Genomic DNA, 19,181 nt, shown 5'->3' on the forward strand with positions numbered 1-19,181 from the left:
TCTACCTGTATAAACATTCTCTAAAGAGAACCAGGGGGCAGACTTGAGCAGGGGTTTCACTTTCCAGTGTGTTCAAAGGGCATTATGGAACCTCTCCCTCACTGTAAAGGTTGCTGTCTGTTTCCTTTGGCACTGGACAGTGGACCCAAGTCAAGCTTCACCTTGACATCTAGACACACACATGGGTAGGTAGGTCAGAGGATACGCCCTAGTTGTCCAGCTGCATCCTTACACTGAGCACAGGCACAGAAAGGACACACCCAGAACAGGGCAGCAGTGCATTGTGCTGGTGCCCGATCTGTGTAGGAGGGAGAGCCTGGTGGCAACCCCCCCCCCCCCAACTGCTCCATCCTCCCTCCGGAAGGTCTGGCCAAGCTTTGGGCTCCCCACACTCTACACTCAGTGCCTCTCTGTCACTGAGAGTCTTCTCAGGGAGCAAACTGGAAAATGGTAAAGCAAAACTCAAATTAGAAAGAATCTAAGTTGTGATATGGGAAATAGCACAGTGGATATGGCAGTAGACTCTCAGACATGAAATACTGAGTTCAATCCTTGGTAGCACGTGTATCAGTGATGATCCAGCTCTCCTCTTTCCTCCTATCTCTCACTGATACATAAATATTAAAGAGAAAGAGAGAGATATTCCAAATTTAAAGTGGAGCACATTTCAGATGACCTTGTTTCATGATGACCAATTATTAAATATTAAGAACTGGGGGTGGGGACAAAGTACAGTATATGTGAAAGACTATAGGTTTGAGCCCTGGATTAAATAAAGAAATAAAGGGGTGGGGCGGGCACTAGCACAGTGGGTTAAGCACACATGGTGTGAAGCACAAAGACCCGTTCAAGGATCCTGGTTCCAGCCCCCGGCTCCCCACCTGCAGAGGGGTCACTTCACGAACAGTGAAGCAGGTCTGCAAGTGTTTATCTTTCCCCCTCTCAATTTCTGTCCTATCCAACAACAATAATAACAATGGCAACAATAACCATAAGAGCAACAACAAGAGCAACAAACTGGGAAAAATGGCCTCCAGGAGCAGTGGATTCATAGTGTAGGCCCTGAGCCCCAGCAATAACCCTGGAGGCAAAACAAACAAACAAAAAAAAAAGAAGTAAGAAATAAAATGAGGCAGGACAGGCCACACAAAAATGTAGACCCCTGTGTCACACAGGCCAAAGGGAGTCACAGTTTCGCAAACATTTGTTCTCATGAGAGAACTGTGTCTGTCACCAGCATGTCATGTAGAGAACGGAGGAGTTAACCTCTTTGAAACTCTGCTCTCCTGCCACTGACAGCCTCCACAGTGACTGGCCCCTGACCGATTCTTCCTGTCTCCTGCTGGGATCAGCCGCTGTTCACCCTCACCTACAGAGACTTAGGAACAAAGCACAGCAATTTCTTCAGGCTCAGGCCTAGGCCCTCTTGAGCTATGCCTCTGGATGGACACCTGCCCAGCGGCACAATGCTGAGGTCTCAAGTCAGCCTCAGACAGTCTGGCCTTCCTGTCCAGCTTCAATCTCCACAACTGCCTTCCTTGAATGCCAGAAGCTCTAAGTTGATAAAGCATGAATAAAACCTGAGAGACAGTCTCTTCAGAGCATTGATTCTAAAGGATCACTAGGAACAGAACTGAACGGGGCTACCACCATCTATCAATCATGGGACATAACCTTTGGGAAGTCACTTAATGAATGTCAGTGCTTCTCAAGAGACCGTCTGGCCTTTTTCTTCCTCTTTCTCTGACTCCTAACCACTACACCTGGTCCTTCCTTTTACCACTCTCAGGTCCTGACTTTTCTTGGGTCCTTTCAGATTACTGGAAACAGAAGACTAACAATGTAAAAGTGAGCAGGCCCCAAATATCATTCTACTCAGCTCCACTGCTCAGCTGAGATCATGCAGCCGGGCAAGTCTAGGACTCCACGCTCATGGAGCAGGAGTCTGTCTCAGTGGCATGTGCTGTGGCCAGTCCTCCTAACCACTGTGCTTAACAGAGTCCATAACTGAAACAGTACTTCCTGTTTACATCCAAATCTGTAATTTACTGATGAATCTGAAGACAGGTTCAGAAATCTTAACACACACAATGAATGCAACACTTATCTGGGGGAAAAAAAAATCTGACATAATCAGGCAAAGGTATTTCCCAAATTAAGGAAGAGAATAAAAAATTCCTCAATTGTGCAAAACCCTAAAAAGATGCTTAAAGAGCCACTGGATAGGGAGGGACTGGGCTGGTTAGACAGTGCACCTGCCTTTGCCCGTGTGCAGTCCAGGTTTGAGCCCCCAAGTATCATGGATGGGGACCATTGCACTGGGGGGAAATAGTGTGTCCTCTTTTGTTCTGTTCTTTCTCTCCATATGTGCACAGGAGTTGCAGGCGGGGGGAGGGATGGGACAGGGTCTGGGAAAGTGTTCACCCAGTGGAGGGCACACTTCACCATGCTCAAGAATATGAGTTTGGGCCCCTGACTACCACATGGGAGCCCCATGCAAAAGGGAAGCTTTATGAATAGTGGAACAATGCTGAGGTGTCTCCATCTCTCACCCTCTATTTAGAAAAAACATAAAGACAACTGGAAATGGTAGAATCATGCAGGTGCAAAGCCCCAGTAAGAAGAAAAAAATTTTTTTTGTATAATTCCACAGGGGGACCTGTGGTTTAAAGATCCAAAACGAGAACTAAATGTACATTTTATTCCATTGCAGAACATGCCTGAACAGCTCACAGTGAGCCAGAAGGCATTATCTGGGTAGCCCACAGGAGTGTGACACCTATACAGATGCCAATGCCACGTTCCACTTTCCACAGGACCCCAAGGCCCCTCATAGGAGTGTGTCTGGCTCCCGGATGATGCCAAGGCACTTTACCAGAGCACATTGGTCTCTGTGTCTGTGGGTTTCCTCACCGCAAACAACCTGTGGAGTCTGTGCAGCCACCATCCAGGGCTGCCTCACCTAACTCTACTATTGCCCAGCATGTACCATCCCAAGAACATGGGGTGACACCCAGCAAAGAGCATGATGGTGCTGGTGCTGGCACTGTTCAGAGCACCCACGTTCACCTTCTGCTTGTGAGGACAGTGTCCCCTTGACATGCAGATCCAGGGAGTCCAGATCCATGTAGCCCGTGCTGTCTCCTGGCACCGCCTGCTCTGCGCTTCCTGAGGATGATGCGTACGCGTCAGAACCTGCATCAAAAGGCAACACTGTGAATGCTGCCCAACTGCAAGAGCCGGGCTCACAGCGACGCCAGCGCCTCCACTTGCTGCTACTGTCTCCTGTGCTAGGGACGCCTATGTTGGGAGGGACTGGACCAAGAAAAGCAGAAATACTGACCTATTTAGAAACATTTTTTTCTGCACTATGCCACTGGATAAAATCTGACCAAATCACTGAGGGAAGAGATAAAATCATGGTGAACTGATCTTCTGGACCACCTTTAAAGAAAAAAAAAACTTTGGGGCCTAGGAAGTGGAGCAGAGTGTAGTATGCTGGACTCCTGTGTGGGGGCCCAAGTTTGATCCCTGGCATCACATGGGCCAGAGTGGTGCTCTGGTTCTCACTGTTAATAAAAAGTCTAATGTTCCAGTTCTCAGCTGGAGACTCAGTGCTAAGAGGATGGTTCACACAGTTTCTTGGGAAGTCTACAGAGAGCTCAGAGCTCATGGGGATGGACCAGGAGGGTGTGCAAAGAGTGCCATGTAGGGCAGCACAATCCTGGCTTCTGTACCCTGGAGGCCAGCCTGGTCACATGTCCCAGGAGGGCTGTTGGGTATCCGCCATCATAAGAATATTTTCTGAAGGAGCCCAAGACAAATGTCTATCCACAGACAGCATCACCAATGGGTAAACACCCACTTCACTGCCAAGTTTTAAATTATAGTCATCACTACCATAGAGTGACTGGAAATAAGTGTACCATAAAAAGAGCATCATGGAACCCATGCTGTGAATTCTCGGCACTCTACAGCCAGATGTCAGACTGACAGGAAGAAGTCAACCATCTTTGAGAAGTCAGTCATCACAATCAAACTTGAAGAACATGAGTGGTCGCTGTAAACATTTTACAGAAAGAAAATTTAACAGTAAGCTCACATTTTACATATCATACCCAAGATGGCAAAGAAACCTCTGACCCAAAACAAGTTTTGGTCTTACTCTCAGAATGTCTTGTCTATTAGCAGGAACCACTGGGTTTTCTGAGCTCTGTGGAAGAGCCGTGGCAAGTGAGGGGATCCCCAGTGGCCCGCATGTGCTGACAGTGGTAATCAAAACTCATGAGCTCCAGGGCTGCTGCAGCCTTGAGGTCTCAGGGGGACAGCTTTGCCTCCCAGACAGCCTCTTAGCAAACCCACCTATACATCTGGTGGGGTCTAGAAGAACAGCTAAAATAACTGACAAAGGAAACAAAGGCTTGGCATTTTGTGGCACCATTGTGAAGACAAATAAGTGGAATAGACTAAAATGTTTACAAACAGAGCACACATTGTCAACAGAGGTCAGAAGGGCAAAATGGAGGAAGGAGAGTCAATTCAACCAGTGGCAAAGGAACAGCTGGACACGTCACACACATGGGGAGCTCAGTCCACATCACACAACGTGGATCACATCTCTGAATGACTTCAAGAACAGGACACAGGGCCAGATCTTTGTGACCTGAGTTAGTCAGGTTTCTTAGATCACAGCACACACATATTTTAAGATTCCTTAATTAGATGGCAACAAAAGTCTTAGTACTATGTTACACATTTGCAAAACATTTTCTCATGAAAAGAATTGCACCAAGAATATTAATGATTCTAATAATTCCATGAGGCAGCTTATTTTGATTTTTGAATTTTCTGATTTTGAAATAAGCAAAAGATATAAATATCCAAAAGCTAAGAGATGTACAATTTCCTTGTTCCTGAAGTGAATAAAGTGAAGGTACTATGCACTCCACTGGCAGCACCAACAGGGAGAATGACGGATGCTAAGACTGGTGACAAAGACATAAGGGATGGACTGTCATGTGCTATGTACATATGAAAGAGAAATTGGGAAAAAGCCTTGATAATTTCCTAAAATGTTTAACATGTACCATGTGACTCAGCCACTCCACTCCAAAATGCTTGTCCATGGCAAATGAGAGCATCATCAGTTCAAGTGTGAATAACAAGTTCAAAGTAGTTTTGTTTACAACAGCCCAAACTGGAGCGAGCACAGGAGCTCACCAACAACCACAGGCAGCATTACACGCAGGTGATTGACAGGCCTGAAGAAGCCAGAGAGACACCAACCAAACAAGCCCACTCACAGGAAAGTATATGTAGTATTACCAGTCTATAGAGACAGGATGTGGGGTAGAGGCTGCCAGGAGAGGAAAAGCTCAAGGAGTGGGGGTGAGGGCATGGGCTGGGAGCCAGAGGGGACAGAGGGTCTTAATATCTCCATTAATGTAACTTGCTGCAACAAGCTGCAGATGTAACCCTTGGCATTAAGTCTGCTCACTCTACTAGTTTTACAGGGCCATCATCCTCCCTGCATTCCCTCTGACCAATTAACTTCTAGAAGAGGGGATTCTAACCAATGGGCTAAGAGTCACCGTGTGGAGTGAGACAATGCCTCCCAAACGGCAATGCCCACAACACCTACATGGGCCAAATTTCTAGTCCCACATAGGGAAATGAGTTATGAGTCCACAAAAGGGTACTCTTTACAGATAACTGATTATCTCTTACAAAGCCATTAAAACTATTTCTCTTCTTTTTAAGTGTAGCCCTCTTTTAAATAAAGCCCTGGATGCTTACACTGAGCTAACTCTGCAGGTGAACAATGCTCGCCCTGGCACACCCATGTCCCTGCTCACCTGGACCACTGCTTGGCTTCTTTTTACTTTTCCGCCTCCTTTTCCTGGCTGGCTTGATCCAGGGGCTGTCGGGCTTCCCTCTCCGCTTGAGGAGTTTCTTCTTGATGCTACACTCAGAACTCTGAGGAACAAGGAACATGAACAGAAAGGGCAAAGTATGGGAGCTCCTGAAATCAACATTTCTTAAAGGCTTGTTTTTCTGCTAAATACAGTAACTGTTGTCTCCTGATTCTTCAACTAGAAGATTTACCTTACTTTTAGACATTTTCTGGGTTATTTTACTTAAGATAACCATAAACAGCCCCACCCTAATAAAAACTCTCAGATCAGTTATATTGTGGGGGATGGCACCATGAAAATTAAAACTGAATTTACAAATGTCTCTCTCTCTCTCTCTCTCACACACACACACACACACACACACACACACAACTGTAAGTGAGACATTTCTAAGGAGCTAAATAAATAAGCATAGTCAGAGAATCCACTTTCAATAATACACATCCGTTCATCTTGCTCAGGAGAAAAGGAACAACCTAATATACTCAATTAGCTTCAGAACCTACGGCCACGGAGAATAAGGAAAGAGGTTACAGTGAAGTCACAGTCCTCCAAGATGCTGCTTGGTGTCATTGCTGAGACCTAAAGATTAGGAAGGACATTTGGCTGCACAAAGCTCAGACTGTGCCCTGGCACAGAAGGCTGTTACTGCCACCTCAGGCTTGCCTGCTGCAGGCCCTGTGTAGTCTCCATGGCTTGACCACAGTCCTGTGATCCCAGCTATATCCAGGGTCCCCCACTTATCAAGGCCCCACAGGTCACATGCCACACTGCAATCTCTGCCCAACCCTGTGTGCACTGTGTGAATTACAACTTCAGCAAGACTTCTGCAAGTGCTGCCCCCAGCTCACGCCGCCTCATTCCACCACCCAATGGTACGAGTCTTCACCAAGCGTGGAAGTGCCTGCTGCCCTCACCTCACCCACATGTGACAGTGGACAACACTGGTGTCCCACGGCTCCACAGTAGGTTGAGGTTTCTCCCAGCAGTGCAGCATCACACTCACCTACAGTCACTTCCCAATGCGTGCTCTCCCCAATCCGAGCAGCCCCCACCCCTCATCACCTCAGACGCATGCCTCCCCACTCTAATATCACATGCCCCCCACTCCAACATCGGTCCTGTCACCCAGCCTTGGCTGCCTTCTGGACGCAACAGAAGTGAATTCACTCTAGCCCTCAGCTCTCTGCATGACATCAGCCTGAAGTCCTGCTGGTTCTTTTCTTTTCTCTTACATCAGAGATAATAGCAGGACCAAGACCACTGTCCACACTGCTAGCTCCTGCATAGCAGGCAGCCCCAGCATCTACCTGAGCCTAGCCGGCGCCCACCCAGACTCACTGCTCTCAGCTCTCTGCACATCACCCTTGGGCACTGTTCCAAAGAACTGGGCCCTGGCTTTAAGTACACTAGAAGATGACGGCACTGTGACTCCCGAGCAGCCTAATGTGTCTCTTGTAATTACTCTGCTACCAGAACGAAGTCAGAATGTAACACTGGGGTTACCAAATCAGACTCGTCTCCATCCTCCTCCTCCTCCCCGGTGCCGGCCGACTCCTGTTCCTCTTCAGACTCGCCGTCCATCTGGCCAGCCGTACCGCAAGCCAAAGAGAAAACAAAAACCAATCAGGGCAGGTGATTCGATCAGAAACATATTTACTAAATGTGCTGGAGGTGACCACCAGGCCAGACGTGACTGCTGAGCAGTGGCCAAGGCCAGCTCTGAGTCTCCTGCCCCACCCCACCCCCAGTGTTGGCACTGATGGGTAAGTGCCAATCCATATGGAGCTGGCGGTCCCCACGTGAGGAGTAACTCATCTTGATGGCACTTGATAAATTCATATGTGGCAGAATTCAATTAAAAAGCAACACGACACACAGAGACCACAAAAGAATAATATATAATGCAAACCCAGGCCCTGCAGCTGCTGTGTGGTGTGTCCAGGCTTGTGAGCGCATCTCTCTGTGCAGGTGGCAGGGCACAGACATTTGTGAGCGCCTCGCTCTTCAAAAGTACATGTCTGGAATTATTTCCATACTCCGTATCAGAACAGAGAAAGATGTTTTTCCTGCTGTTCTTTTTATTGGTTTTTGGCTTTCTTTTTTCCCCCTTCTTTCTTTTGAAGGAGGGGAAGTGGTATAGTAGTATTGAGGATTGAACCCAGGACCTTCAGTGCTCTACCACTGAACTACCTCTCTGGCCCCTTACTTGCTGTATCTTTTCTAGTGATACGCAAACATGGATACTGCAACATTCATAAATATGCCATTTTCTTTCCACAGTTGAGGGAAAGTACAGACAGAGAGACATAGACACAGACACACTCAGGGCCTGGTTCTCCGCAGGTATGCACATCGTAACACACCATTTCCTAATCTATAAGCAAGCTCTCAATACCACACTGGTAATCTAGACAAGTCAATATTCTCTGGAACAGAGCAACAGATGCCTGTTCCATCTATGCAGGAAGTTCCCTCTGGACAGAAGTGTGCCAGCTGTGTGGATGGGTCCTTCTATATGGAATGCTCCACCTGTGTGGGAGATGCCATGTGTGCAGCAGGCTCTATCTGTGTGGGATGTTCCACCTGTGAGAGATGCTCTAGGTATCACATGGAACTAGGTTCCTATACCCCAAGCATAAAGAGAACTCTCAACACATGCATTTTTCTATTTCTGCCACACCAGCATGGCCAAGTCCTTGGTCTTTATTTATACTGAATATTTTTTTCTTATTAATTCATAGACGATACATCCTTAGGGGGATAGTAATCCCTTCTTTGTTAAATATATTATAAATGCTTTCCGGGGGCCAGGCAGTAGGACAGCAGATTAAGCGCACATGGCGTGTAGACTGGCATAAAGATCCTGGTTTGAGCCCCCGGCTCCCCACCTGCAGGGGAGTCACTTTATAGGTGATGAAGCAGGTCTGCAGGTGTCTATCTTTCTCTAGTCGCCCCGCTCCCTGTCTTCCCCTCCTCTTTCGATTTCTCTCTGTCCTATCCAACAACAACAACAGCAGCAATAACAACAGTAACAATAACAAGGGCAACAAAAAAGGGAAAAAATGGTGTCCAGGAACTGTGGATTTGTAGTGCAGGCACTGAGCCCCAGCAGTAACCCTGGAGGCAAAAATAAGTAAATAAATAAATATTCCCCATATCAAGGTAAGTTTTGCTTGTTATTTCGCATAACAAAACTTAAGTTATAAATAGACAAGTCAAATCAGTCTATTAGTCCCTTCATAGCTGTTGAGTGTCTTGCATAAGAAGGCTCATTTTAGACTGGCAAAAGTGTATCTAATATATTCTTCCACAGTTTTAATATTTAGTGATAACACATTAACTCTTCTAGAACTTATTTTTATAAATAACAGTTTCACTGGGTAATTCATCCTTACAACATGTCCAGTACAGGAGTTTCTTAGTATGTCCAGAGTTTATGTTTGTTGTTACTATGATGCAAGAGTCTACCTGTTTCCCCAAAACAACGCACTCAACATTCACAGTAACATTCACAGTTTATGATGTCTTGAACACAAACAGATATAGCCAATCTTATACGAACTGCATACTTTTTCAGATTTCCCTAGTTTATTTATTTAAACTTATTTTTGAGGTAATCATGGTTTACAAGACTACAAATACTTTAGAAGAGTATAAATACTATAAAATCTCACACTTATTCAAAATGTCATCACCCTACCACCAAATCTCCCATCCCTCTACCCTGTTGACGCATCCATCCCTGTCGGCAGCCTTAGCTCTTCAGCCTGAGCCCAAATGGTTTTTTTCTTTGGCTGTCATGGGTTTCCATTGCTTTGTTTCTGCATTTACCCAATATGGACGAGGTCACTTTTTTTCTGGCAGGGTTAGCGTAGTGGTAATAAACTCCTTGTACTATTATTTGTCTGGAAAGTTCTTTGTAACTTTTAACAATTGATAATGTAGCTCGAGGTCCTTTCCATTTAAAACTCTGAATATATCACACCAGTCCTTTCTGATGTTTAGAGGTCCTGTTGAGAAATCAGCTGATGGTCTTATGGGGGTTCTTTTATAGCTGGTACTTTGTGTTTCTCTTAAAATCATCTTTATTTCTTACCTTTGCCTCAATATACTTCTTCCATGAGGATTTATTTGAAATTCTTAAGATACTATCTCCTTCTTCCATTTAGGAAAATTCTCAGCTGTTACTTCTTCAAATGAGAATTCTGTTTCTTTCTTTCTTGCTTCTTCTGGCAACTCTACAGAATGGTGTTCCTCTTGATGTCCTGTAATTCCGTTTCATTACCTACATTTAATTTTTTTGTTTGGATAGCTTCCTCTGCCATATCCTCTAATCTGTCACTTTAAACTCTTGTACTTGTGTTTCTGCTAAATGCTCCTCTCCTGTATTTAAAAGATCCAGCTACAGTATATATGTGTGTGTGTGTGTGTGTGTGTGTGTGTATTACCAGAGCACTGATCAGCTCTGGCTTATGGTGATGTGGGGGATTGAACCTGGGACATCAGAGCCTTAGGCATGAGAGTCTCTTTGCATAACCATTATGCTATCAATCCTGGTCCCCAGGTTTTTTTTTTTTTTTTTTTGGACTTCTGTTACAAATGTTTGCATCCATTCTTTGCCTTTGTTGAAGAAGTTTCCTTCCAATGAACTCCTTCCTCACTTGGGAATACATCCTATTTAGGAAAGTCTGACTCGCCCTTTTGAAATTGAGGTGTTTCCCCAGCTGCTACCTTGGTTATCCTCTGCCTTATTCATTATGTTTGATGTTTTTTTGTTTGTTGCCTTCAGGATTATCACTGGGGCTCAGTGCCTGCACTACGAATCCACTGTTCCTGGAGGCCATTTTTGTTGCCCTTGTTGTTGTTATTGCTGTTGTTGGATAGGACAGAGAGAAACCAAGAGGGGAAGACAGAGAGGGAGAGAGAAAGATAGACACCAGCAGACCTGCTTTGCCACTTGTGAAGTGACCTCCCTACAGGTGGAGAGCCAGGGGCTTGCACCAGGATCCTTACACTGGTCCTTGAGCTATGTGCCATGTGTGCTTAACCAACTGCGCTACCGCTCGACCCCCTATATTTGATATTCTGTGAGGACCTGGGGGCAGGGTAGCAACCGGAAGTTTAAGGCTGCCGGTGCTCAGTAGTCCTTAGGTTATTGTGCACTCAAGTCTGGGACCTCAGTCTAGGTAGTGAGTTTACAACGAATGGAGTGTTTATTTGCTGCCCCCACAACTACCCCATACAATTGTCTTGTTTCATGCTATTGCAAAGGATTTCAGAACAGCCTGTCATACTAACAGTCTTGTGCATTACAGATATCTTCTGATAGCAGTTTATTGTTTGGTCTTTTGTCATGCAGAAGGTATCTCTGGTCCCCATTCTATGTGGGCCTTTTCCATGTATAGTTGTGGATTTGCTATTGTGGGGGAGAAAACACAGATTCTCTCTAATGGGTCATCTTGGGCCTTCATCATGAGAAACAGCAGGCTCGACGACCCTCTGCTCCACTCACTCAGTGTCCACTAGTGCACAGTCACTTGCCTATGGTGAAAGGTTTCTATGTCAACAGCTATTCTCCACAAAGTCCCATCAAGATTCTGAAAACTGTTCTAAACTCACAGTAATCACAGAAAGAACAAAATAATGGATCTGCTTATTCATCAGATAGTCTTTTCATAAACTTAAACCTTTAAGAGAAACCTTTGAGCAAAGTTTTTTTCTATTTTTCCCTTGTAAGTAACTGGCACTCCTTGTTGAACTGATTCTTTCTTTGTTTTTTTGTGGAAATATGTTGCAGATATATAGGAATTATACCTAATTAAAAAATTTGATATCATGATTGTGCTTTTTAAAAACAGATAACAACTCAGAGATATGCTAAGTGGTAGAATGTGTACTTTGTTTGAGTCCCAGAACTAAGAGACAAGGGCTAGGAAGCTTATACAATCAGACTTTCATGCTTGAGGCCACCTCAGTCACAGACTCAATGCCTGGCACCACCATCCATTAGAGCTGAGCAGTGCCTATATAGTCTCTGAAGGAAAAGGAAAAAAAAAAACTTAAATATATAACTGGCTAAAATATAAGAATCTGCAATAAAATACAAGCTTGAAGACCCACATACAAGTCATGAAGTCACAATTTCTCAGCTGTTTTCTATAAGTTTGCATGTCTTAAGATTTTCTACTTAGAATGCTAAAAAAAAGAATGCTAAAACCATTCCTATGCATTTTACATGTATTTTTATATCACCAATGATTACCAATGATGCTGATGCTACTGCTGTCAGCATATATTTTTTGTGGGCGAGGGGGTAGACTAAGGCCTTCATACATGCATGTAAGATTTCACCAATCTGGGCCACTCTGTTCATACAGAGGGACAGAGAAAAAGGCACCACACACAGCATTGGTGCTTCCTACAGGGCCATACCATCCCCCTTATGTTGCTGGAGCTGTGTGCATGACACGGCAATGCTTTACCTGGGGAGTTATTTTGGCTACCACAGCTATACAAGAAAACTGTCTTATATTAGATGACATGCAAGTGAACCTTGCTATCTATAACTTTTCAGCTGATTTTCTTGACATTTTTAGATAGATGAGTATATACTCAGCAAATTCTTCCCCTTTGTCTTTAAAAATATTAATGTTTCGTGGTCCGGGAGGTGGTGCAGTGGATAAAGCATCAAACTCTGAAGCATGAGGTCCTGAGTTCAATCCACGTGCAGAACATGTACCAGTGTGATGTCTGGCTCTTTCTCTCCTCCTATATTTCTCATAAATAAATAAATTAAATCTTTAGAAAAAAAACTTTAAAAAACATTAATGTTTCTTTCTGGTTCTCATCTTACAGCATCATAGTAAGAATGATCAACATTAGGGGTTAAAAAACATTTCTGCCTATTTTCATTATTAATACTACAAGTGCATTTGACTGTAATCAATAGATATATAACATTTTAAATAGGATTTTGATACTTTGGTCAGCTTTATTTAACATGTTATCTCTACATCTCATTTGAGTGTTTTTTATTTTTTTATATCTATTTTATTTATTTTCTCTTTTGTTGCCCTTGTTTTTTTTATTGTTGTTGTAGTTATTACTGTTGTTGTTACTGATGTCATTGTTAGATAGGACAGAGAGAAATGGAGAGAGATTGGAAAGACAGAGATGAGGAGAGAAAGATAAGACACCTGCAGACCTGCTTCACCACCTGTGAAGTGACTCTCCTGCAGGTGGGGAGTTGGGGGCTCGAAAAAGGATCCTTACTCGGTCCTTGCATTTCACGTCACGTGCACTTAACCTGTGTTTTTTTATTTTAAAAAGGCTGAACAGGCCAGGAGATTGTTTACCCTGGAAGATGCATGCCTTGCCATGCACAAAAAAGACAGGTTCTCATAGCCCAAACAAACAAAACACCACTTGGAGCAGTGGATTTGTTGTGAAGATACTGAACCCCAGCAGAAACCTTGGTGGCAATTAAAAAATAGACATATAAGTTCAAAGATACAAGAACAAACCAGACATGATAACTCTGTAATGGCTGGGTGGTGTCCCACGGGCGTCATACCTTTGGTCCTTACTCACTGCTAAAGGAACATCACCAGCAACCAAACCAATCAAAGCAACTTAAAGCTGAACTTTCCAGAATACCCTTAATGCATACAAGTACTCTCTAAATCTTGTCATTTCATCTACTAATCTAGTAAGTCTTATAAACTAACAGGCTTCCTGTAATGAATTAGTTTAGTCTCTTCCTGAGATAAGCCTTATATTCCTTATGATCATTATTATTTTAATAATAGCTGTGTTTGACTAATACTGTATTCAGAACTTTTTGTTAATTTAGGATTCTAACAGAGTTTAACCACAGAATGAGTAAGTGTACTTTCTCTATCCTGAAACAATCTACATAGTAAATACATAACTATGCCTTATTGGTGATCTACTAAGACTTGTCTCTGCCAGCATATCTATATATATTGCTGTCTACTAATCACATTTCCTTTTTGATTCTGTTTTTTTATATGTATTGTGATTCCTACTGACTTGGTATCTATTAAAAAGTTTCCTTTATAACAATACTTAGAGCTATTTCACATGTAGCTTCTCTCTGTTAAGATAAGAACCTCGATCAAAACTGAGAATCCAGAAATAGACTTAATTCCATATGCCATATGGTATGTGATAAAGGTGGTATTTTAAATGAGGAAAAGACAGAAATGTCAGTCAATACACAATGTTGACACATACAGCAACCATTCGGAGGAACCCCACACTTTGTCTAAAAAGCTTTTCTGTAATAGAATTTACATACCATTGCATTTCCCCACACTGAGTGTACCTACCTCACATTATACCACAAAATAAACCACATATGAATCAAAGATTTATAGGCAAGGCATAGAGCCAATAAAATATAGCTTTCATCAATTTGTCCAAGAACCATTAGCAAGCAAGGTCTGTTTACAGACGGTGGTAATCATAAAGAAAGGCTAGTATGAGTAGGTTCTGACCTCAGACAAGGGTGAGAGAAAAACCACCAAGGGGAACTGCCACTGTGGTCAATAATTCATTTCATACCCACACAAAGTCTGAGCCAGCAGTTCTGTGGGTGAGTGCATACACTTTAATGTGATGTCACAGCATGAACCTAGAGCTTTGACAATGTATAATATTGATGAACAGCCTCCACAGTCCAAATATATTTGGTGAGAGGAAGAGGAGAAAGGGAGAGAAAGGAACACCAAAGTACCACTCCACCATCCATGATGCTCCCAAGTGGTGCCTGAGATTGAATCATTGGCCCCCCCATGATTCTACCCCGCAGTGGGTAGAGTGCACAGTAAGGTTTGCACTCTACCCACTGGTCCCTGAAACAGCAGCTTTAAAAGGTACACAACACACCAGAAAAATTAACAAAGGGCATTTCAAGCAGTTTATACAACAAATACTGATAGCAGTAAATACGGAAGCTGCAAAGCCTTACTCAGAAGCATAATCACTGAATAATGTGGTTTGCCAGAAAAGGCCATCCCCGATGAAAGCAGGAGGCAGAAATTCAATGCTGATCTGGTGGTACCAAAATGTCACATTTTATATGCAGATAACACTTACTACCCAAAAGTATACTCAACAAAAGGGTGACATTAAATGCCACTGTTACGTATCGTCAGGAATGACTCCACTTACAAAGCAGCGACAAATGCCGCTGTTAAGCCAGGCAGAAGAGCAGTGTGTTCGTGCTGACACGCAAAGTTCAGTGACGAAGCTCCCAGGCCTCCCTCCCAGATTCAGGAGGTGCAAGAAGCAGCAGAAAGGCTGCCAGCCGGCACGAGGCAGTGAGGGAAGTACAGGTCTGTTATAATTACCACTTAAATATCACCCAAGAAATGAGGAAACTGCTTCCTTCCTCATCCTCTATAAGAAAAGGGAAACACTAGAAAATGGTATTTTAAAATAATATTAAAATTCCCTTTACATCTCCAATAAGCATTTTACCCCAAATCAGTTTTAAATAATTATCTTGAGAGCTGGGGACAACTTTTTAAAATATTGCCCCTAAACCTACTAGGAAAGTAGAACTGGCATTAATAATAAGTTAACAGTAAATCTGAAATTACGAGAAAATACCCTCAAACTCTGAAAGTTGAAAAAAATATTTTATACATGCCAGAATCTATAACTAGAGATTAACCTGTGAAAAATATCAACAAAATTATATATTCTGAACAAGCCGCTATTTTCATGAATTCACATGCCATTAGTTTCAGATAATTTTTGAAGTAAACAGTCTCAAATAAAGATGGTTCTAAGTTTTTGGGGAATCTGACATACTAGATCAGTAAACTCTTCATTGTCTATTTTCCTCAATGCAGCACTTTTCTTTCTGTCAGAACTAAGAGATGGGTTGGGAGACCATGTAATTGTTATGCACAGACACCTGCATGCCTGAGGTACCAAAGGTCCCAGGGTCAATCCCTAGAACCATCATAAATCAGAGCTGGCCAGTGCTCTGGTGTAGACAGACAGACAGACAGACTTTACCTTCTACTCAAAACTGCACTTCTTCCCAAACCCTTTCTAGTGCTATGGAGACCTGGCATCAGTGTGGGGTCGAGAGGTCACACTACAGCTGCACCTCTCAGAGCACATCCTCAGGTGGACACAGGGTTGATGTGCTCTGAGAGGTGTGAGGACACACCCACAAACTTGAGACATGCCTGGCACTAACAGAACTGTGTGGAGCCCCTCCACAGGCCTGGTAAGCAGCCTTGAAGGCTCACTCTAACCAGATGGACAGCAGTATCCACACCAACATCCCACCTGCAGGAGGGAATGTGGGAGGACTAACTGGCTTAGTTAATCACTGACAGGAAGTTTTCTGAGTATTATTATTACTGTCATTTGACAGCTTAACAAAGAAAGTTCAAGGTATTCACTTCAATGAATGTTGTAGAGGAAGACAAAAACTTACATGAAAAACTTACATTTTTACTAACCTAAAATTTCAAGAAAAATAAAATATAAAACTGAGGATCAGGCATAAATAGGATGTGGAAAGGTATCTCACTGGGCAGAGCACATGCCTTACCATGAGTTAGGCCCTGGGTTTGACCCCCAGAACTCCATGGAAGAACCATGACAATATGCTGGGGGATGGAAGACTCAAGAATAATGATGTTGTGATGTCTCTCTTGTCTCTGTCTCTCAGAAAGGGCCAGCAAAATAGCTAATTTGATAATGCATTGCTTAGCCAAGTGTCAGACCTAGGTTTGAGCCCAACTTCCACCATATTGAATGAAGCTCAGTGCTGTGGTCTCTTTCACTCTCTCCTGCTCTCTACCTGTTTCTATCTATGAAAAAGAAAAAAAAAAAAACACGTATCAGATAAGTAAACAAATAAATAGAAAATTGGGCAAGGAAGAGAGCTCAGTTGTATCACACATGTGTTAGGACCTGAGCTTATTCCCTTATTAAGATAAAAGTAGTGGTAGGCAGGGAGCTAAGATCACCACAGGAGAGGTAGAAAGGGATCTTCGGGGTTGAGGGAGTCCAAAAAGCCTTGGTGGAGGAATACTAGTACTCTTGACTGCAACACACCTCGTGGACAGATGTAAAATTACACCCCTAAACATAGCCTTGTAAATCAACATTACCTCAATTTCTAAAAAGTAAGAGAATCATCTAGCCTGCTTGTTCTCAGACCAACATTCACTTTGCCATTCTTTATACTCAAATAAGCGCAGAAGGCCTACCTTCTGGGCACGTTCAGTTTCAGACATACTCTCTTTGGATGTCCTACTGTCCTCTGTGGGGAATGCTGCCACTGCCTGCTTGGCTCCATGGTCCTCGTCCTCATCCAGCTCCTCTGAGTCATCTTCATCCGAGTCCATCTCCAGGCTTTCGCCATTCACATGAAGGGTGCTGTCACTCAGGTCCTTCTCACCCTGGAACATGGCAGAACCCCAGAATCAGGAACAAACTATCAACATTCACTGCAGAACCTTAGAATGATGGAGAAGGGCCAGGGCTTGGCCTACGGGGTCAGACACAGCACCCTCTATAGAGGAGTCCAGATGTTAAGAGTGAGATGAGAGGGACAGGACCAAAGACCCACCTGGAAAGGAGTCTACAGCAGAGGGACTACAGCTGCTCTAAAAGGGACAGAGGTCATCCAAAGGACCAGTAACCTCACACGGTGCTCTTCCGGCCAAAGAGGTTCTGCACAGACATATTTCCAAACACACGCAGGAGTAGCACAGGCATGCCCCTTACCTTGGGCCCCACAGTGGAATGAGTTATACTCTTAAACATCTCAATCACCGTCCTCTGCTTTAATACTTTGGTCTTTTTCTTAGGAACCAGGCTATAGGTTCCCATTCTTCGTTTTTTCTTCCGAGACACTGCAGCTGCTAAAACAAAAGGCAAGCAAGCTAAAAAAAAAAAAAAGTCAAAAGGGGACAAGAAAGGAAAAGAAATACCATTCAAATGTTTTTTAAAGGTAGGTGACAGTTTATAAAATCATCAACAACTATAAAATGACATGCATTCCTTGTTTTTAACTACACAGGTGAAGCTGAAAGCACTCCACTGATTATTTCATTCACAAGAAAATACCAAGTGATAAATATGAACTCTAACCCAAGAACATAGGGAATGACATCAGAATGGTCCACAAATGTTCAGGAGCAAGAAAGCTCACCTCTGTGAGCTGTGAGAAGGGGGAAGACTAGGGTGCTGGATGGGCTCAGTCCTTCTGGGGTTACTCACAACAGTAGCTGTTGTAATAATAAACAGTATCTCCCATAACTTAAAATGCTTCTGCAGATAAAAATGACTGCATAGACGGACCACAGTCACCGAAGTCTACATCAGAAAGTAATCCAAGTCAAAAAGCACAGAGGAGAAGACAGAGGAGTACTACAGGATCTTAGAGTGGGATCAGCAAGGACAGGAAGAGCAGTGGGCCTTCTGGCTGGCTGATTCTTTCTGCCTGCCTGCCTATTTATCTATCTGCTTATCTGCCATAGAGACAGAGAGGCAAAGACCACAGGACTGAAGTTAGTTCACACATACAGCAAAGCAACACACTATCCAAGTAAGCTGTTTCACCAGCTGGTTGCCTGGCTGTATAGAATGAGTGTGCCTCTACAACATCTCACTGGGAAAAAAAGTATCAGGAGATACATATTTTTTAAGCAGAACACTGCTCAGCTCTGTTTTATGGTGGTGCGGGGGATTGAACCTAGGACTTTGGAGCCTCAGGCATGAGAGACTCTTTACATAACCATTATGCTATCTCCAATCTAGTATCAGGATTTTTCAAAACTTCTGAAATCAGGTGGGTAGCTTAGGGGTAGTGTACATGTCCTATATGTGCGGGGCCCTGGGCTTGCTCTTATGCTCAGTATCAAAGTAGAAAGAAAAAGCCAAGTGGAGCAGGAGCCTAGAAGCATGAAGTACTGAATTCAGTCCCTGGCATCACATGTAGCAGAATGATGTTCTAGTTCTCTAATAAAGAAATCTTTTAATGTCTAAGCAACATTAGAATAAAATTAAGCTTATTGTAAAATATATTTAATAACAACACACAGAATATCAAATGGTATAATTCTTTGGTTTCTCTCTCATAAAAATGAAATAAAAATTGGTCAGGAGAGGTGCTCAATAGGAGAATATATGCCTCAGATGTGTACAGTACTAAAAGTTTGAGCCCTAATACATTTAAAAAAAAAGTAACAATTCTTTTTTTAAATT

The 19,181-nt window shown here is 43.3% G+C and overlaps 1 protein-coding gene across 9 annotated transcripts in view; it reads right to left on the reverse strand.

Moving 5' to 3' along the window:
- The window catches only part of LOC103115865 (histone-lysine N-methyltransferase EHMT1), a 130,960-nt gene that overhangs the window by 21,990 nt on the left and 89,789 nt on the right, over nucleotides 1–19,181 (reverse strand). For 4 of the 9 annotated variants that reach the window (XM_060184415.1, XM_060184418.1, XM_060184416.1 and 1 more), the window contains 5 exons: nucleotides 17,700–17,857; nucleotides 17,180–17,371; nucleotides 7,422–7,499; nucleotides 5,856–5,976; nucleotides 3,070–3,195 (listed from right to left, as the gene is read on the reverse strand). In XM_060184415.1, the coding sequence (XP_060040398.1) occupies nucleotides 3,070–3,195; nucleotides 5,856–5,976; nucleotides 7,422–7,499; nucleotides 17,180–17,371; nucleotides 17,700–17,857 (675 nt within the window). The remainder of the gene's footprint in view (nucleotides 1–3,069; nucleotides 3,196–5,855; nucleotides 5,977–7,421; nucleotides 7,500–17,179; nucleotides 17,372–17,699; nucleotides 17,858–19,181) is intronic. The other 5 variants (XM_060184419.1, XM_060184412.1, XM_060184413.1 and 2 more) reach the window with 4 other exon arrangements.

The sequence above is a fragment of the Erinaceus europaeus genome, unplaced genomic scaffold (assembly GCF_950295315.1).
Source record: "Erinaceus europaeus unplaced genomic scaffold, mEriEur2.1 scaffold_314, whole genome shotgun sequence".
Taxonomy (NCBI): domain Eukaryota; kingdom Metazoa; phylum Chordata; class Mammalia; order Eulipotyphla; family Erinaceidae; genus Erinaceus; species Erinaceus europaeus.